Source organism: Pelobates fuscus, chromosome 11 (assembly GCF_036172605.1).
Source record: "Pelobates fuscus isolate aPelFus1 chromosome 11, aPelFus1.pri, whole genome shotgun sequence".
Taxonomy (NCBI): domain Eukaryota; kingdom Metazoa; phylum Chordata; class Amphibia; order Anura; family Pelobatidae; genus Pelobates; species Pelobates fuscus.
In genome coordinates, this window is record NC_086327.1 from 3,306,757 (window position 1) to 3,328,635 (window position 21,879).

The window sequence follows — 21,879 nt, forward strand, 5'->3', positions numbered from 1 at the left end:
TGGCGTTTTTTGTTTTCATTTATTAATCAATAAAAGTGATTTACTTGGAAACCTGAACATAGAAAGTAGAGAGATTGAGAGCCAGTGATCTAAAACTGGATCATTTATATACTGATTAGCCACAAGAATAAACCCACTGACAGGTGAAGTGAATAACATGGATTATATCGTTACAATGACACCTGTCAGGGGATGCGATATATTAGGCAGCAAGTGAACAGCCAGTTCTAGAATTCCATATGTTGGGAGCAGGAAAAATGGGCATGCGAAAAGATCTGAGTGACTTTGACAAGAACCAAATAGTGATGGCTAGACTCTGGGTCAGAGCATCTCTAAAACGGAAAGTCTTGCTGGATATTCCTAGTATTCAGTAGTTCGTACTTACCAAACCAGCGTCAGAGTCATGGGCGCCCAAGGCTTATTGATGGATGTGGGGTGCGAAGGGCCGATCACACAGAAGAGCTACTGTAGTTCAAATTGCTGAGAAACGACATGCTGTACGTGATGGAAAGGTATCAGAACACACAGTGCGTATGGGGTTTAGTGCGTATGGGGCTGCGTAGCCGATAACTGGTCAGAGAGTCCATGAGGACCCCTGTCCACCACCGGAAATGCCTTCAATGGGGATGTGAGTGTCAAAACTGGGCAATGGAGCAATTCAACAAGGTTGTGGTCTGATGAACAAATAGAATAATCGCCCTAAAGGCGACAAAAGAGGAGAATCCCCGTTTTTAACAATTGTTTTAATTGTATTGAGAAATAAAGACCCTGCGCTTCTTAATATACTAAATAAAGCCCTGAGATAAAAAAATCATCTTATTAATTCATGAATCAATAATTAAATTAAAAATACAAAGAAGAGGAAAATGCTATTTATATTGATAAAGTTCCTTTTATTATTAGCTTAATGTGAGGAGCATATCCTGGTTGATGAATCGTCTTAGATCCTAGGGTAAGAGATGGCAGCAGAGTGCACTATTTGAAGAAGGCAGGACGGTGGATGCAGTGCTATGTTCTAGGCAATGTTCGGTTGGGAAACCTTGGATCTTGGCATTCACGTGAATGATAATTTGTTACGTACCACCTACCTGCCAGGTCCATTTAGGGTTAACCCTTCCTGCTGTGTACATAGCAGTTTCAGAGAAACTGCTATGTTTACATATGGGTTAAAAAAGCCACTAGTGGTTGTCTCATTGACAGTCGCTAGAGGCGCTTCCGTGGTTCTCACTGTGATTTTCACAGTGAGAAGACGCTAGCGTCCATAGGAAAGCATTGAGAATGCTTTCCTATGGACTGAGTGCGCACGTGGCTCTTGCCGTGCATGCGCATTCAGCCGATGACGTCCGAAGGAGGAGGAGAGTCCCCAGCGCCGAGTTTGTTTTCCTGGCACTATAGTGGTCCTTTATGTAGAAAATCATGCTTTATTTACGAAGCCTCGCTCTGTGCTGGTCACTATAGGACTGACTGTTTGGCATCTGTCAGTGCAATCCACCAGAGGCAGTGTGAACCTCGATAGAGCAGACCAGCTGCCATCTGTCACACTTGTCCCCTCGCTGCAATCTGTCTAAGCTCTGGAGGAGCAATGAGGGGGACAGAGACAGCTGCTCCCAAACACCTGCTGCAATTACAAACCCTGGGACAGTGAGGGTTAATGCTCTAAAGGAAGGAGACAGTGAAAGTGTCGAGAGATCTCTATATACAGACTCAGATGACCACAGACTGGTAAGTTCCCGCTGTTTGATCTTTCCAATAATATTATTGTTATTTATGAAGCGCCAACAAATTCGGCAGCGCTGTACAATATTTCCTACATTGCAGGCTATTCTATAGATTAGTAAATATACTTTGTGTAACAATACCAGATTTGCTTCTCTAATCATTTTAGCAGTGTACCCCAAACTCTGTCTAACATTGCTCCTACCAGACTAATATCCGAGTATGGAACATTGGTGAGTGTCAATTAACGGACGATGAAAGTGTCGATTATGGTGCTTTTGGCGAGATGCCAGATTTTACAGAAGTTGTGTGTATAATCCAGGTATTTTGATTTTTCATTCTCCCCTTTCTAATGGGTTCTATCTTTTATATACAATGCCCTTAGCTCTATGGGTGGATTTGGGTGAGTACCAAAGGATGGACATCTGGTAGAAGAAAATGGTGTCACCTATTAATTACTATGTATTGGAATAACCAACAATGGCCACTTCATGGTTCTCTAACATTAGAACACATAGTATATATGATAAATCTGCGGTTTGCTTACATTATGCTAGAATTTCTGACACAGTTGTTGATTAAGGATTCTGGGCCTGGTTAGAACCGAGACAGATTATTTTTTTCTCCACAATAATATTTGGGGTAAAACCCACAAAGCAAGAAAGAACAAAAAAAGAATGAGAAGCAATGTGTTCGTAGCGAGATAAAAATATAAATGGTGAAAGCACTCTATTAAAAATAGCACGTTAACCTTATTGCACACTTGGGTATATAGGCACTTTAACCACTCCTGTAAATATAAAATAAGGAGAACCGCAGCATAGGGTAATAACGTAGCAACTCAGTGTAACTTAAAATAATAATTGGTTACACTCACATAGTCATGAGCCACTTAATAAAAGCTGGCTCAGACTAAAGGTGAATGCACGTGGTGGTCAGATTCCAAGCTGTCCCCCTTCTGTGGTCCTTCAGGTTGCTGTTGCTTTAAAGTACTCCAGGATGCAAGGAATCAGGCAAAAAATTATTGGACACACTAAAAAGTAGCTTATAAAACCAAATACAATAAAATATATATCTATAAAGTCCACGTGTGCATGGATTGAACCTTACACGTTTCGGCAAAGCCTTTATCAAAAGTCCATCCTTCACCTTCCTTCTTGACTATTTAAATATTTTCTGAGTTGGCGCCTTTTCCAGTCTGTCACAACGTCATCATACCCCCATTCCGGCTTAGCACCCTGCTCTTAACTCTTTAACCTTATTCTTTTCCTCTTTTCACCAATGTGTTCGTAGCGCTGACCCACTGAAAGGACGCAGTTAACCATAGGTTAATATATTAAAACATAGTATTACAGATTCAGGATAACTATAGTAATTGTTTCTATTGTTAGATATGTGTTTTTCTACTTAAAACACCTGACAAGATGAAAAAAATATAATTAATAGGCAGGCTGTCTTGGGCAATTAATGTTTATCACCCCTTGTAGCTCATTCGCTGGGAGCAGTGAACCCCACATCTCCTGGGAGCAGCGAACCCCACATCTCCTGGGAGCAGCGAGCCTCACATATCGTGGGAGCAGTGGACCCAACATACCCTAGGTGCAGTGAATTCCACATACCCTGGGAGCAGCGAACCCCACATCTCCTGGGAGCAGCAAACCTCACATATCGTGGGAGCAGTGGACCCAACATACCCTAGGTGCAGTGAATTCCACATACCCTGGGAGCAGCGAACCCCACATCTCCTGGGAGCAGAGAACTTCACATACCCTGGGAGCAGAGAACTTCACATACCCTGGGAGCAGAGAACTTCACATACCCTGGGAGCAGAGAACTTCACATACCCTGGGAGCAGAGAACTTCACATACCCTGGGAGCAGAGAACCCCACATACCCTGGGAGCAGCGAACCTCACATACCCTGGGAGCAGCGAACCCCACATACCCTGGGAGCAGCGAACCCCACATACCCTGGGAGCAGCGAACCCCACATACCCTGGGAGCAGCGAACCCCACATACCCTGGGAGCAGCGAACCCCACATACCCTGGGAGCAGCGAACCCCACATACCCTGGGAGCAGCGAACCTCACATACCCTGGGAGCAGCGAACCTCACATACCCTGGGAGCAGCGAACCTCACATACCCTGGGAGCAGCGAACCCCACATACCCTGGGAGCAGAGAACTTCACATACCCTGGGAGCAGAGAACTTCACATACCCTGGGAGCAGCGAACCCCACATACCCTGGGAGCAGCGAACCCCACATACCCTGGGGGCAGCGAACCCACTGTAGCGGAGCGCTAGTCTTAGCAGGGACTTTTCTCCGCTGGTTTCTCCAAGATGAACTCAGGAACAAAGAAGATGATTCAAAGGAACTGCTAAATACAGTAAGGCAAGACAAGAAACTCCCAACACCTCCCCAGTAACTGGATGACACCCAGTTTTGGGGGAATAACTGAAGTTTAATGGTAGCACACTGCCTTTTATGTGATTTTCCCCACAAGGTTGCCGCCCAGGTTGAACAAGCTAATGAAACAGTGTTATACATAGAGACACTACCATACAGTATGTGCAAGCCCTCCGATCTGCCTGGTAGATAATGTAATAACTCAATTATCTTAAGGCAGAAAACCCACATATTTTACAAGATTTCAGAAGTACCCCCAAAACATGACATATCCCCACAAATGGCACATCCCTGGATAGCTCGGATCTGGGTGAACAACATATCCCAAAATCACCCATATCAGAGCAGGGGTTCACAAATTCCTTGGAAGTTACTTTCGACTGACCACATGCATGATTTCATACCCAAAAGAGTTCAAGAGAATTAGCCTGTGCTACTGGTCTATCTTATCAGTCAAATAATGGGTAAATTGCCGAACGGATCCATTCGTGCATGGTGTTATTGTACGTATCTGGTTCGGTAGATTATTTCTACCGAACAGCGCTCCGTTCATCTACTCCGTTTATGTATTATGTGAACTTAGGTCGAGGTGGAAGTCCCAGCGGTGTTCGCGCCGCCGAGTGTACGATTTTAGTTCCATGCACTCGACGACCAAACACCGCTGCCTTTGTTCGTGTCCCAAGATGGCCGCCGGCACGTGTTCGTCTATACGAACGGCGACAACCCAGCCGACCGCTTAGAACGTTCATGTGATTGCGGTTTATGGAGGTGTGAACTGGGTTAATGAGCGGCACACTCCATAGCTGGGTGGTCTACCGTTTGGTAGTTTGTTCGGTTGATGAATAAAACCGTGGGATGCTGTGGAGCTCTGTTATAACAATATGGAGATCCTGGAAAAGAGGGACAGAAGGGATTTGGGCCCAAATAGGGACTGCCCCTGACATGGAGTGCACATGGTAGGTATGTATCCTCCAGCTGCAGTAATATGTATATAAAATTCTGTAATTTGTGTATATATAGCTCTGTACGTGAGTATATAGAGCTGGATGTGTATTTTTAGATGAGGAAATGGCTGTGAGAGTGGTGTTTCCCCATTGCCTGCACAGGATATGTTAATTAACAGCAGAGCTAATTAATGTGCAGAGCTTCCATTCAATATACTGCCCTGACTGCTCACAGTCTGCATGCAGCACACAGAGGAGCCTAAGGTAGGTGTACTGCTCTGCAACACTAGATATACTGCTCTGCAACACTAGATATACTGCTCTGCAACACTAGATATACTGCTCTGTAACACTAGATATACTGCTCTGCAACACTAGATATACTGCTCTGCAACACTAGATATACTGCTCTGTAACACTAGATATACTGCTCTGTAACACTAGATATACTGCTCTGTATCACTAGATATACTGCTCTGTATCACTAGATATACTGCTCTGCAACACTAGATATACTGCTCTGTATCACTAGATATACTGCTCTGCAACACTAGATATACTGCTCTGTATCACTAGATATACTGCTCTGTATCACTAGATATACTGCTCTGTATCACTAGATATACTGCTCTGCAACACTAGATATACTGCTCTGCAACACTAGATATACTGCTCTGTATCACTAGATATACTGCTCTGCATCACTAGATATACTGCTCTGCAACACTAGATATACTGCTCTGCAACACTAGATATACTGCTCTGCAACACTAGATATACTGCTCTGCAACACTAAATATACTGCTCTGTAACACTAGACATACCGCTCTGTATCACTAGACATACTGCTCTGTATCACTAGATACTGCGATGCTCTGTACTCGCTGCTCTGCGGTTGGTGCGATGCTCTGTGCTCGCTGCTCTGCGGTTGGTGCGATGCTCTGTACTTGCTGCTCTGCGGTCGGTGCGATGCTCTGTACTTGCTGCTCTGCGGTCGGTTCGATGCTCTGTACTTGCTGCTCTGCGGTCGGTGCGATGCTCTGTACTTGCCGCTCTGCGGTCGGTGCGATGCTCTGTACTTGCCGCTCTGCGGTCGGTGCGATGCTCTGTACTTGCTGCTCTGCGGTCGGTGCGATGCTCTGTACTTGCTGCTCTGCGGTCGGTGCGATGCTCTGTACTTGCTGCTCTGCGGTCGGTTCGATGCTCTGTACTTGCTGCTCTGCGGTCGGTGCGATGCTCTGTACTTGCCGCTCTGCGGTCGGTGCGATGCTCTGTACTTGCCGCTCTGCGGTTGGTGCGATGCTCTGTACTTGCCGCTCTGCGGTCGGTGCGATGCTCTGTACTTGCCGCTCTGCGGTCGGTGCGATGCTCTGTACTTGCCGCTCTGCGGTCGGTGCGATGCTCTGTACTTGCCGCTCTGCGGTCGGTGCGATGCTCTGTACTTGCCGCTCTGCGGTCGGTGCGATGCTCTGTACTTGCCGCTCTGCGGTCGGTGCGATGCTCTGTACTTGCCGCTCTGCGGTCGGTGCGATGCTCTGTACTTGCTGCTCTGCGGTCGGTGCGATGCTCTGTACTTGCTGCTCTGCGGTCGGTGCGATGCTCTGTACTTGCTGCTCTGCGGTCGGTGCGATGCTCTGTACTTGCTGCTCTGCGGTCGGTGCGATGCTCTGTACTTGCTGCTCTGCGGTCGGTGCGATGCTCTGTACTTGCCGCTCTGCGGTCGGTGCGATGCTCTGTACTTGCCGCTCTGCGGTCGGTGCGATGCTCTGTACTTGCCGCTCTGCGGTCGGTGCGATGCTCTGTACTCGCTGCTCTGCGGTTGGTGCGATGCTCTGTACTCGCTGCTCTGCGGTCGGTGCGATGCTCTGTACTTGCCGCTCTGCAGTTCATTTTACAAACATTGTCGCGTATGAAAGACAAAACTGACTTTCTTATATTTTTGTCACAGAATGAATTATTCAGTAAATAAATGTCTGTGAATGCTGCGCCCTCATAGTGTTGAGATAATCGCTGTGTTAAAGGGACACTCCAGGCACCCAGACCACTTCTGCCCATTGGAGTGGGCTGAGTGCCAGCTCCTACCACCCTTAACTCTTCTATCAGACAGCCACTAGAGGGACTTCCGTCAGGGCCGTTTGAAGGAATTTGGGGGCCCCAAGCAAAACGGACATGGAGGCCCCCCCTCCCTCTGTGTGCAAGGGGTGCATTGTGTGTGTGTGTGTGATGGATGTCAATATCTCCCCCTACCCCCTCTCCAATTTCCTTCTTCTCCCCCTCCCTCTCATTGCCATCTCCCCCTCCAATTTCCTTCTTCTCCCCCCCTCCAATTTCCTTCTTCTCCTCCTCCCTCTCATTTCCTTCCTTCTCCCCCCTCCAATTTCCTTCCTCCCCCCTCCAATTTCCTTCCTCCCACCTCCAATTTCCTTCCTCCCACCTCCAATTTCCTTCCTCTCCCCCCTCCAATTTCCTTCCTCCCTTACCCCCTCAAGTTTCCTTCCTCCCTCCCCCCTCAAGTTTCCTTCCTCCCTCCCCCCTCAAATTTCCTTCCTCCCTCCCCCCTCAAATTTCCTTCCTCTCCCCCCCCCTCAAATTTCCTTCCTCTCCCCCCCCCTCAAATTTCCTTCCTCTCCCCCTCCCTCAAATTTCCTCCCTTCCTCTCCCCCCTCCCTCTCCCCCTCCCTCAAATGTCCTCCCTTCCTCTCCCCCCTCAAATTCCTTCCTCTCCCCCCTCAAATTCCTACCTCTCCCTCCCCTCCCTCAAATTTCCTTCCTCTCCCCCCTTCGAATGTCCTCCCTTCCTCTCCCCCCCAAAAATTTACTCCCTCTCCCCCCCACTCCCTCAAATTTCCTCCCTCTCCCCCCCACTCCCTCAAATTTCCTCCCTCCCTCTCCCCCCCACTCCCTCAAATTTCCTCCCTCCCTCTCCCCCCCACCCACTCAAATTTCCTCCCTCTCCCCCCACCCACTCAAATTTCCTCCCTCTCCCCCCACCCACTCAAATTTTCTCCCTCCCCCCACCCACTCAAATTTTCTCCCTCCCCCCCCACCCACTCAAATGTCCTCCCTTGCCCCCCCACCCACTCATATTTTCTCCCTCCCTCCCCCCCACCCACTCAAATGTCCTCCCTCGCCCCCCTACCCACTCAAATGTCCTCCCTTCGCCCCTCCACCCACTCAAATTTCCTCCCTCTCCCCCCCACCCACTCAAATTTCCTCCCTCTCCCCCCCACCCACTCAAATTTTCTCCCTCCCCCCACCCACTCAAATTTTCTCCCTCCCCCCACCCACTCAAATTTTCTCCCTCCCCCCCACCCACTCAAATTTTCTCCCTCCCCCCACCCACCCACTCAAATTTCCCCCCACCCACCCACTCAAATTTTCTCCCTCCCCCCCACTCAAATTTTCTCCCTCTCCCCCCTCCCCCCTCCAATTTCCTCCCTCCCTCTCCCCCACTCACTGAAATGTCCTCCCCCAACTGGCTGTCCCTGACACCCGGCGGGCGCGCGAGGGAGCACTCTCCCTGGCTGAGTGCTTCCTCTTCAGCTCCCTCGCGCGCCGCGTACTGATGCCGGAGCCGGAAGATGACGTCATCTTCCAGCTCCGGCATCAGTACGGTGCGCGAGGGAGCTGAAGAGGAAGCACTCAGAGGAGAGTGCTCCCTCGCGCGCCCGCCGGGTGTCAGCAGGGCCAGCCTCTGGGGGCCCTGAGGTGACCGGCTGCTGGGCCCCCCAGAAGAAGAGGCTGGCCCAGTGCCAGTGGGTACATACCGGGCCCCCTGCGACCCGGTATGTACCCACTGAATGTGGGGCCCGGACGACCTGAGCAGTCCGGGCCCCCCAGGACCGCATGCCCCTGCCGGCTCTGCATGGGGCCCCGGGCCAGCTTGGGGCCCCAAGCAGTTGCTTGTTTTGCCTGTCGGGTAGCGACGGGCCTGACTTCCGTGTTCTTAAAATTGAGTAATACTTTCCTATGGGGAGGTCTAATCTGCGTGCACAGCCATTGTGTGTTAGGTCTCCCCCGCCGACGTCAGCTGAGCAGAGTTGGCGGAGGCTGACCCAGCGCCGAGGGACATTGGCGCTGGACTCCGGTATCACTGTAGGGGTTTTAACCCCTTAAGCAACATGTTTTCCTGGCACTTTAATATTTCTATTCATTCTGGAAGGGCTCACCAACGCTTTATATATTTTACCAAACTCTTTGTTTAAAGCCACAAATCTAGGATTCTTTCAGAGTTTGTTGTGCTAATGAACCCTGTAATAAACTGACCTACATTCCCCTTTTTTAAAGGAACACTACAGGGTCCAGAACACAAACCTGTTTTAAATCTAACACAAACATTGATTCCTGACCCTATAGTTGTACCCCCTAAATATAGTAAAATCTTACCTTGATTCCAGTCTGCTGGTGCTGCCTCTGCCCCTGATCTGCCTGCTTGGCTGACATAATCAGAAGTGTTGTTCTGAGCCAATCACAATGCTTTCCAAAGGAAAGCATTGGATTGGCTGAGATTGCAAAGGCGGTGGGGGCAGGGGGTGGAGCCAAATGCCACCCTAGCCAACCATCATCTACTTATAAAGATACAGTGAATCAATGCATCTCTATGAGGAAAGTTCAGTGTCTCCATGCAGAGGGTGGAGACACTGAATGGCAGTCACACTGTGCAGCACTGCCCCAGGAAGAACCTTTAGCATCCATCTGAGGAGTGACCAGTGGAGGTAACCCTTGGCTGTAATTTAAACACTGCATTTTTTGTTGTTGAAACAAACCGTATTTACTGCAAAAAACCTGAAGTGAATGATACTACTCACCAGAACAAATGCATTAAAGGACTATAGTGCCAGTGAAACCCCAGGGGTGCAGAAGTGGTTAAAAACCCTGTGTGTGTCACCGTATGCTCCACCCTGGGCTTCATGTGTGTCACTGTCTGCTCCGACATGGACCACTGTGTGTCACTGTGTAATGTCTGTCAAAGCTCCCATTATGAAGAGAACCATATCTGAATTATAGGGAACTCCCTGTAAATCCAACAAAAGGGCTGGCTTTTTCCTGTAGTGGTAGTAGTTTTATATTTTGTCGTCTTCCTTCGGTAATGTAACTTTTACGGTGTTGTCACGGTGTGTTTTCACTGTTTGCTGATACCTGGGGATTTCATTGGGGTTTACTTTTTTTTAAACCATCTCTTTTTTTTTAAAATGTCTGTGTGTTGGAGAGGATTCTCTCGTCGTCTTCTTGGTAAAACATATTTCTATAGTACATAACCCAACTGTCGAAAATGCTGCGTGCTCAGAAAGATACGTTCAGCCCACATTGAAATGAATTTCCTGTAAACCGGAATTGGTTATTCCTGGCAAGCTGGGGTCATGGGATTACCCTCCGAGGCCAGAACAGGAAATGTGCAACATGGTAAAATAAAATAAAATCGTGTGTGTGTTTAACAGAGTATACACATGTGTACACAGTCACACACACACACAGTATATTATCAAGGTATATTTTATTTAACAGGAAAACAACTTGTGATTTCTTTTACTGTCAGTGTCTCTGACCACTTACTGCTCTGCATCTTAATCACGTTGAGTTAATTGCTCGACCCCATCAAAGGGATGGACCACTTACAGCTGCACGCCTGTCAACATGCTATGCTGTATGTGCAGGGGAACTTCCAAAAAGGACTGTAGATATATCTCTAGGTAGGTGTGATGTCAGTAGGACTGTAGCTGTATCGCTAGGTAGGTGTGATGTCAGTAGGACTGTAGCTGTATCGCTAGGTAGGTGTGATGTCAGTAGGACTGTAGTTGTATCGCTAGGTAGGTGGGATGTCAGTAGGACTGTAGCTGTATCGCGAGGTAGGTGTGATGTCAGTAGGACTGTAGCTGTATCGCTAGGTAGGTGTGATGTCAGTAGGACTGTAGCTGTATCGCTAGGTAGGTGTGATGTCAGTAGGACTGTAGCTGTATCGCTAGGTAGGTGGGATGTCAGTAGGACTGTAGCTGTATCGCTAGGTAGGTGGGATGTCAGTAGGACTGTAGCTGTATCTCTAGGTAGGTGGGATGTCAGTAGGACTGTAGCTGTATCGCTAGGTAGGTGGGATGTCAGTAGGACTGTAGCTATATCGCTAGGTAGGTGGGATGTCAGTAGGACTGTAGCTGTATCGCTAGGTAGGTGGGATGTGAGTAGGACTGTAGCTGTATCGCTAGGTAGGTGTGATGTCAGTAGGACTGTAGCTGTATCGCTAGGTAGGTGTGATGTCAGTAGGACTGTAGCTGTATCTCTAGGTAGGTGGGATGTCAGTAGGACTGTAGCTGTATCTCTAGGTAGGTGGGATGTGAGTAGGACTGCAGCTGTATCGCTAGGTAGGTGTGATGTCAGTAGGACTGTAGCTGTATCTCTAGGTAGGTGTGATGTCAGTAGAACTGTAGCTGTATCACTAGGTAGGTGTGATGTCAGTAGGACTGTAGCTGTATCGCTAGGTAGGTGTGATGTCAGTAGGACTGTAGCTGTATCGCTAGGTAGGTGTGATGTCAGCAGGACTGTAGCTGTATCGCTAGGTAGGTGTGATGTCAGTAGGACTGTAGCTGTATCGCTAGGTAGGTGTGATGTCAGTAGGACTGTAGCTGTATCGCTAGGTAGGTGTGATGTCAGTAGGACTGTAGCTGTATCGCTAGGTAGGTGTGATGTCAGTAGGACTGTAGCTGTATCGCTAGGTAGGTGTGATGTCAGTAGGACTGTAGCTGTATCGCTAGGTAGGTGTGATGTCAGTAGGACTGTAGCTGTATCGCTAGGTAGGTGTGATGTCAGTAGGACTGTAGCTGTATCGCTAGGTAGGTGTGATGTCAGTAGGACTGTAGCTGTATCGCTAGGTAGGTGTGATGTCAGTAGGACTGTAGCTGTATCGCTAGGTAGGTGTGATGTCAGTAGGACTGTAGTTTGGTGAGTAGCTTTGTTTATCTCTGGGGGTTTTCACACATGGGCCTGATTGCATTAACCTGTAGATCTTCCCACTTTACCAGTGTGTATCGCATTGTGTGGAAATCTATTCACAAACCGGACTTTACATAGGACACGAGGTCATGCGTTTAGACTAGAAGAAAGAAGATTTCGTCTAAGGCAAAGGAAAGGTTTTTTTTACTGTAAGAACAATCAGGATGTGGAATTCTCTGCCTGAAGAAGTGGTTTTATCCATACAGATGTTCAAACAGCAACTAGATGCATACTTGAAAAAACAGAATATTCAAGGATATAATCTTTCAATGTAGGGTAATAACTGCTTGATCCAAGGATAAATCTGACTGCCATTCTGGGGTCAAGAAGGAATTTTTTCCTAGCTTGTTGCAAAATTGGAAGCGCTTCAAACTGTTTTTTGCCTTCTTTTGGATCAACAGCAAAAAACAAATGTGAGGATGGCTGAACTTGATGGATGCAAGTCTCTCTTCAGCTATGTAACTATGTAACTATGTAATTATGTGACTATGTAACTATGTAATTATGTGACTATGTAATTATGTGACTATGTAACTATGTAACTATGTAACTATGTAACTATGTAACTATGTAACTGTGTAACTGTGTAACTGTGTAACTATGTAACTATGTGACTATGTAACTATGTGACTATGTAACTATGTAACTGTGTAACTATGTGACTATGTGACTATGTAACTATGTAACTATGTGACTATGTAACTATGTGACTATGTAACTATGTAACTATGTAATTATGTGACTATGTAACTATGTGACTATGTAACTATGTAACTATGTAATTATGTGACTATGTAACTATGTAACTATGTAACTATGTAACTATGTAACTATGTGACTATGTAACTATGTAACTATGTAACTATGTAATTATGTGACTATGTAACTATGTGACTATGTAACTATGTAACTATGTGACTATGTGACTATGTAACTATGTAACTATGTAACTATGTGACTATGTAACTATGTGACTATGTAATTATGTGACTATGTAACTATGTAACTATGTAACTATGTAACTATGTAACTATGTAATTATGTGACTATGTAACTATGTAACTATGTAACTGTGTAACTATGTGACTATGTAACTATGTAACTATGTAACTATGTGACTATGTAACTGTGTAACTGTGTAACTATGTAACTATGTAACTATGTAATTATGTGACTATGTAACTATGTAACTATGTAACTATGTAACTGTGTAACTGTGTAACTATGTAACTATGTAACTATGTAACTGTGTAACTGTGTAACTATGTAACTGTGTACTAATGGTGTCTCCCTCTCTCTCCGCAGTACGGGAAGTATTACCCCACGGAGCACACCCAGTAACTCCCCTGCAGTGCGGAGGCGTCTGGCCAGCAGCGATGTAGACAATATGGTGGAGAAGTGCTCGGAAAACCCCGCAGAGCGGTCCCCAAGTTCACTAACTCCCTCTTCATCGCCTCCTGGGGCCCTTCCTATAAATCAATGCATTGCTCAGCTCCCTATACAAACCAACTCGCAGCCAGGAACCCCCATCACTTCGCAGCTCAGTGGCCGAGGATTTATACGGAACAGCAAGGTGAGAATGCAGACTCCACACACTGCGCTACACAGAAACAGAACTTATTGTGTATACCTGGATATTACTCGCACACAACTTAGGGAACTTTGTAAACAACAAACAATTAAAGGGACCCTCTAAGCACCAAAACAACTTTACCTCAATGAAGCGGTTTTGGTGCATATATCATGCCCCTGCAGTCTGACTGCTCAATTATCATATTGGAGGTAAATCTTTGTTCATACAGCCCTAGCCACACCTCCGTGCATGTGGTGCACACAGCCTCAATGACAGAAATCAGTTTCTTTTTCAATCAGATCTGACAGCACCATTTTTTATTTTCTTTTTAATAGGAATTGTTACCTTCTGCTCTGTTAAATGAACTTGTATAATACACAGGAGGCTGCTATTAACAGAACAGGACATAACACATTCTAAAATTAAACAGAATTTACAATAATGGAAGCATAAACATTAGATGACTCTTTACAGGAAGTGTTTAGGAAGGCTGTGTAAGTCACATGCAGGGAGGTGCGGCTAGGGCTGAATAAACAAAGTGATTTAACTCCTAAATGGCAGAGAATTAAGCAGTAAGACTGAAGGAGCATGGTCTATACACCATAACTACTACATTAACCTAAAATTGTTTTGGTGACAATAGTATCCCTTTAACTCTTTACATATTCTAACAAAGACTGTTTGAAGTGGACTCATCAGCTTTGGTAGTTTACAGGGGAACTGTTTCTTCCCAGGACTTTTAATATCATGATTACTCGTCCCTATAGTTAACAAATATGTATTTGTGAGGTAGTAAAATTAAAGGTGGCCTACTAAAAAAAAAAACAAAAAAAAACATAAAAATCACAGTTTAGTAGATATACTCACAATTAGAACATGCCTGAACTTAAGCATTTTTTTTCATTAGGGTAATTTCTAAAACCACTTGCAGAGGCTGTAGTTCTCTTGTCTCTCAGTTCTCATTTCAAACTCCAGACTTTCTGTGGCTGTCCAATCACAGACTTCCCAATGCAGCTCAATGAGAAGTCTTTACAAGGCAGGTGCTCTGGGTAATGTCTGCCTCTAGAGTTTATCTTCACTGAGCTAAACAAACCAGGAAGTAACAGGACTGGTTACTGATTGACTGACTGCCTGGGGGTGTCACAAGGTTTATTTATACAAGTGTAATTTTTTTGTAAAATGGGGGGGAAAAAAGGACACATTCTTTACATATGCTTTTCAGCAAGCTAAGCTGCTTTAGGGGACTGGAGTGTCCCTTTTAGATAAAGAACTCCACATCTATTCATCCTGTAACTGGGTGCTTCCATCTTAGCTCCCTATCGATCACTATTATAAGCTCTGTCCTTTAATTAATCTCACCTTTTAGGATGGAAAGTTCTCATCGTGTCTGCAAGCAGGAATTATAACTACATAACAAAACCAGTTGAGATTCTCCGATACTGTTGGTGTAGACCACAGTTCCTGTCCTCAATGAATCCTAAAACAAACAAAACTGGTTCATTTATTAGAATCCATTTAAAAAGATTTGTTCTAGATGGAACAATTAGCTTTCAAACCAATTTAAAGACAAATTCATGGAATGCAGATGTCTTCTCTTCCTGCTTGTGGAGAGATGTCTACTAATATTATAATTGTCCTATCCCTGTCTGTGAATCTGCCCAATTCCCTACAGAATCTGCCCATTCACAGCCACGTGTGATAACTCCCTGTGTGTCAGGATGTTTGTTTGAAGTAGTTCTCTGTAACCTGCTCTCTGGGTGGAGGGTAACCTTATAACAGTTATGTCTTCTGAGTGACGTCATGCCATTGAGAGCCGTGTGTTCCTCCACCAGTTTCTGACTATGTTTTATTCTATTCCAGAAGATGCAGAGCTGGTACAGTGTAAGTACCTGTAAACCCTGTCTACATCCTCTTCGCTTCCACACTGTCTCCTTTCTTTTAAACATTTCTCAGCATTCTGTATTCTCATGTCCCGGTTCTGGTGGGAGGGTGGTGGAACACCATGTTTGTTATGGGTAGAGACCAAGAGGTTAACTGTCAGTAGAGATGTTAATATGAAGATAACCAGTTTGACAGACAGAATGAGGTCCGGGGGTTTCCTATTTGGTTTTATCACAGGTTATGCATTTTAGGAAGGATTAACTGAGCAGAGAAGGCAAGATTAAGACATACTAGAAATCTAATGGACAAAATAAGAACAGACATCCAGGGCAAGAACATCTGAGGGCGGCCGCGGACCTGGTCAGGGATGCTGGGTTGGGACTGAATGCAAGAATACTCCAGAATAGTATGCTAAGGTTTCTCCAGGCCAAGTGTTCTATCAGGGTTCAGCATTCTATCCCATCTGCCCCATTTGTGAATATGGTATTTTCTCATTTCCTTTGTCTCCCTCAGATGCTGAGCCCCACTTACAAGCAGCGTAATGAGGACTTCCGAAAAATCTTCAAGAAGCTACCAGATTCTGAGCGTCTGATTGTGGGTGAGTGGAGGGTAGTGTTGCATTGTATTATCTAATATGTCTTTGGTTGAATTAACGTGTGTGTGTGTGTGTACACTCACCCTGATCCCTCTGCCCTGTGCCTTCTCAGATTACTCCTGTGCGTTGCAGAAAGACATTCTACTGCAAGGAAGACTCTACTTATCTGAAAACTGGATCTGTTTCTATAGCAACATCTTCCGCTGGGAGACCACAGTAAGTGCAATGCTTTGTGGTCTCCGTGGTTTATATGGCTGACTTTAGTTTCTTTTCCAGTGAAGCGTGGTATGTTTCAGTGGAGGCTATTTAAAAGGAGACTGTAGCGATCCCCCCGATAGTGTGAAGGGTTTTCGCTGCTACGAGAGATGTCCTTTCTCCCCTGTAGTGAGAGGGAAGCAGTAGAGCAGAGCAGGAACAGCTCTTAGAAGAGCTAGTGATTACAATGCTCAAAAGAGCTATCCCAAGAGCAGGGACTATCGCTGGCATCGCTTTTCCCTACCAGCACGAGACGAGGCTCTGTGTTGAGGGTAAATCAGGAACTGAAGGTTTAATGGGGCACACTGGCTTTTTATACAATTTTCCCAACAAGGTTGCCTCCCAGGTGGACTTTGTGGGGCACAGGGACACAAGATCGACAAGCCAATAAAAACAGTTTTACATTCAGTCACTCCCATACAGTGTACACAAACCCTCCCCTCTGATTAGGAGATAATTGAGTTAATTACTGTATCAACTCAATTATCTCCAAACGAAAAATACAAATATTTTACACATTTTTGGAAATACCCAAAAAACATCAGAGACCCCCATAAAATATACATTTTCTTATAGCCCCGATCTGGGGGAACAACATACTAAAAAATCACCCAGATTGGTTCATGAGTTCAAAAGTTAGATGGAGGTCACATTTCTGCCCGGCCGCCCACTCGGCTAATGCCCAGAATAGTTCCATAAGTTCAGCTGGGTCGGCCGGTCTATTTCAGGGGTAGGGAACACATTAAAATAAAGAAAGAACCATTTGTGTCTATGATTCTCCAGTGTCTCTTGTTCGTGTGCTTCAATGTACCGAAAGCCGCTGCGTTTGTATGAAAAGGAAATGAATTGCTGGAAGTCTGGAAGTCTTGCCCGAAAACAGTTCCATACCATAAGATGGCCGCTGCCACGTGTTCGTGCATACGAACAATGACCACCCAGCCGTTTGTCACTTAAACTGCGGTTAACCACATCTTCTGGGAGGTTAACAGGCTGCACACTCCACATGCGCGTGGTCCGGCTGTTCGGTAATTAGTTTGGTTATTCGAACAAAATCATACTGTGCATAGAGGAAGTTAAATTCACCGAACAAACCAACAAACTCATAATGAGAATTATAAAATCCAGGGACAGAGAGGTCTGTCACAGAGAATATAAAATAAATTGACTTTACATTCAGGATCTGCTGCTTCCTAGAAAAATGGCCAATCGTGATTCTTCCTACAAGGAAACATGTATTCGGTTTTTGTGCATTGTTTTCCCTGTCACCATGGTTTGGCCTGTTCTTGAAATATTGCTGGGATGGAACAGGAGGATTGTGAGGATTGCAGTTAGCAGTTTGAGGATCAGGATGCTTTTTCCTGGGCTTTAATCTCAATCTTGAATTTTCTACTGTCAATTTGTATTGTACGTTCGTTGGTGTATTGGTAACTGATTAATTAATAATTGACGCAATGGGATTCCATTTCTGCAACCACAAGATTTGTTACGCTGTTTTAACCTCAGGCCCTTCGTGTTGTGCTACATATTGACATCAGGCCCTACTTATTGACATCATGCGTTACATATTGTGTTATGTATTGACATCAGGCGCTATGTGTTGTGCTACATATTGACATCAGGCGCTATGTGTTGACATCAGGCATTACGTATTGCGTATTGTGCTACATATTGATATCAGGCATTACGTATTGACATCAGGTGCTACATATTGTGTTACGTGTTGACATCAGGCGTTACATATTGTGTTATGTATTGACATCAGACGCTACGTATTGACATCAGAGGCTATGTGTTGACATCAAGCACTACATATTGTGTTACGTATTGACATCAGGCGCTACGTTCGTGCTACAAATTGATATCAGGCGCTACGTATTGACATCAGGCGTTTCATATTGTGTTACTTATTGACCTCAGACGCTACGTATTGACATCCGGCGTTACATATTGTGTTACGTATTGACATCAGGTGCTACGTATTGACATCAGACGCTACGTTCGTGCTACAAATTGACATCAAACGCTACGTGTTGACATCAGGTGCTACGTTCGTGCTACAAATTGACATCAGGCGCTATGTGTTGACATCAGGCGCTACGTATTGTGCTACATATTGACATCGGGCGTTACGTATTGACATCAGGTGCTACGTATTGTGCTACATATTGCCATCAGGCGCTACGTATTGACATCAGAGGCTATGTGTTGACATCAAGCACTACATATTGTGCTACGTATTGACATCAGGCGCTACCTATTGACATCAGGCGCTCCGTGTTGACATCAGGCGCTACGTTCGTGCTACAAATTGACATCAGGCGCTTCGTGTTGACATCAGGCGCTACGTTCGTGCTACAAATTGACATCAGGCGTTACGTATTGACATCGCTTTGTAACAGAGTGCAGTTCAGGGTTTTATTTTGGAAAGATGTTACACCCTTCACTATATAATCTATGTCTATAAAAGCTAGATTCTATTCTTTTAAAATGTCTCCATCTTATCCCGTTTTACGAAGGGTCTTGTATACTGTACATGTGAATTGGTCTCATTACTTGTCAGGAGACTGGTTACAGACCGCTGGGGACATAAAGTGCGATAGGTCATAATGTGTGCCGGCGATAAATGGTCTGCACCCTTTAAGGATTGAGACTTGGGCAGGATTCCACTCAGTGTCTGAAATTCTGATCTGTTTTATTAGATCACCATCCAGCTAAAAGATATCCGCTGCATTAAGAAGGAGAAGACGGCAAAACTTATTCCCAATGCTATCCAAGTGTGTACGGAGAACGAGAAGGTGAGAAGGTCCTGTGTGTGTTATCCGCTAGGCAATCCACTAGGCAATAAGAGACACCATGTGCTTCAACCTGGGGGAACTTAGTAATAGAAGCATGACGTTGAGTAAAACTGGGAATTTTTTTATTTACATATTTTTTATTTGTATTCTTTGTGACCAAAATGTATAGTGGTCTATCTGTACATTGTCCCCTTCTGATAATGACTGTTCTCTTTACTGAAACTCTCACTGGGCTGAGGAGGGCAGCAAAGGCAGGTTTCTAACCCACTGACCTCTGCAGCACTTCTAGGAACATCTTCCCGTAATGCACATAATTCCATTGTGTCATGGGCCCTCACGTCACCTCTTGGCACGACATAATGAAAGGAAAGATCGTTTGCATTATGTGCCAGAATCCAAAAATAAGTTTTTTAAAAATTATTAAAATAGCTGACTTTTATTTAGCTCTTCGACATCCACAGAAGTGCGGTCACATAAACCATGGGTTAACAATTTATGTCATTGAATTCCCACGTCACTGATTGTGAATCAGCCACTAATTTGATTCAAGCAATGCTTTGTTCCCATAGATAGTTTTAGTAGTTCAGTGAAATCGCAATGATTGTAGTTCCTGTGCTATGAATATATACCAATCTGTGCAAATCCGTGCCATGCTAGGGAAGCCAAGCATTTACTGCTTGTGGGAAAATCTTCCATTGCCCATGGTTATGGTCCAGACTCCTGGATACCTGCCCAGGTCGCTGGCATACATCCCACAGCCTGATTATCACTAGTGCCATGTTACTGAGCTTGTTAGAAAGAGCTGCCCACACCGAGCTGCCTACCAACCATCGCCTGATACCCATATCATGTGCCCACCCAGTAAAGGGTCCTTATCTCCAGTATAACTGGTAGACCAGGCGCTCAGTGGCATGTTCTAAGCCAGCCTCACTCTCACTATCAGCGAAGGTGACAGTATTGGCCGGTGTTATCACAAAACGGTATAACCTTTACTCTGTAACTATCAGGACAATGTAATCAGTAAAATGGAGAGTTCAGTTTCTCATTAACCCATTATCAGTCTGTCCTCGCACACAATCAGTGTTTAGTTACCTCCAGCAAGCAGTAAGCTGGATTGTCATATCTGGCTCAGTCTTGTAGAGTTTGTATTTGTTTCTCGGGTCTCTGTAGTGTGTGAGTTCTGTGGATTCCAGTATATCCGTTTTTCTCTCTGTTTTGTCACCTGTCCATGGCGGTCAGTGTGTAAGTATTTGTGTTTCTATCTTCCATTATATTGTGTGTGACTGTGATTATAATGTGTTTATACAGTGTGTGTGTGACTGTGATTATAGTGTGTCTATATATTGTGATTATAGTTTGTGTGTTAATAATAATCTCAAGATATAGTGTGTGTGTGTGTGTGTGATTATAGTGTGTGTGATTGGTTATAGTGTGTGTGTGTGATTGATTATAGTGTGTGTGTGTGTGTGATTGGTTATAGTGTGTGTGTGTGTGTGTGTGTGATTGATTATTTCTGTCCCTTTCTAGGGTATTTGCCAATTTACTGCCTTTATGATGTGTACCAAACCCCGTTTTTTGCCTGTAGTCCGTGTAGAATATTTCATGTTGCTTTTCCTGTTATATAAACTGATTGTATTGCTGAGGGCAATGTACTAGGTGGATTGCTGTGTATCTGTTATTTTCATATCACTTGTTCAGATCCAGAGCCGATATCTGCCGGATGAACTTTATCACCGTGTCTTTCTATGGTTTATGTCAAATCCTCTCACGTTCTCTCCTTAGCACTTCTTCACGTCCTTTGGCGCCAGGGATCGCTCGTTCCTGCTGATCTTTCGTCTCTGGCAGAACGCTCTGCTAGACAAGGTAAGGAAGCCCATTATCGCCAGGAGGACCCCTATATGTCCTGATCAGGAGCCAGCCCCTTTAATGAGAACCTGGGTGGGCCGAGGACCCCATAACTAAAGAGTTACTTCAATCCTCTGCTTTATAAAGAGTGTGTTCTGGGCTGCACAGGACAAAATAAACACTGCCTTGTAGGCAAATGGTTCCTTCTGTGATCCTGGGACACATCGTGTTAGATCTGCATTTACATTTCAAACACAATCATTTTAACACAACAAAAGGAAGGTGTTCTATGGGAAGCAGACCCCTTGTTTTCTGCATTCAGTATCCTTATTTTACTGTAGGGGGCGATGGAGGAGGAAAACACCAGTTTCCTCAAGTGTTCCTTTAATATTTTTATATGGATTTAAAACATTTCTGTTATTCCCAGACTGCTATGTGGCATCCCTTGACCATGTCCTTAGTGGCCGCCCTGCCCATGTGATCCAGCATGATGGGAGTGCCCCTTGGATTGTGTAGGCTGGCTGGCTGGCTGGCAGTATTGGGAGCTATCTGCCAGACATTCCCAGTGTATGCTGTGTAAGCGAACAAATCTGGCTGCCATCTCCCCCTGTTTACACGCACGCTGATCTGGTTAATAATTAATAGTGAGTCCCTGTTAATAACAGCACATTCCCAGCTCTGAGGAAGTGTCAGCTTTTCTGGCTCACAGAATGTCATTCATTCTGACACGCAGCAAGTTTAATTTTTATTCCCTAGATCTTGTTAACCGTGCATTGTCTGCGGGATTGTGTCAAGAATATATTTTACTGCAGGCATTGTTCTGATCCCTTCCCACAATCCCCTGTGCCTTGCAGGGAGGGTTACCCTACGGCTGGGGGGAAGAAGG

General features: G+C 45.2%; 1 protein-coding gene across 3 annotated transcripts in view; it reads left to right on the forward strand.

Annotated features, from left to right (window-relative positions):
* The window catches only part of GRAMD1A (GRAM domain containing 1A), a 138,279-nt gene that overhangs the window by 83,322 nt on the left and 33,078 nt on the right, over nt 1-21,879 (forward strand). For all 3 annotated transcript variants that reach the window (XM_063436395.1, XM_063436393.1, XM_063436394.1), the window contains 6 exons: nt 13,355-13,622; nt 15,483-15,503; nt 16,017-16,101; nt 16,211-16,314; nt 19,053-19,148; nt 20,931-21,011. In XM_063436395.1, coding sequence (XP_063292465.1) covers nt 13,437-13,622; nt 15,483-15,503; nt 16,017-16,101; nt 16,211-16,314; nt 19,053-19,148; nt 20,931-21,011 — 573 coding nt within the window. In that variant the 5' untranslated portion in view covers nt 13,355-13,436. The remainder of the gene's footprint in view (nt 1-13,354; nt 13,623-15,482; nt 15,504-16,016; nt 16,102-16,210; nt 16,315-19,052; nt 19,149-20,930; nt 21,012-21,879) is intronic.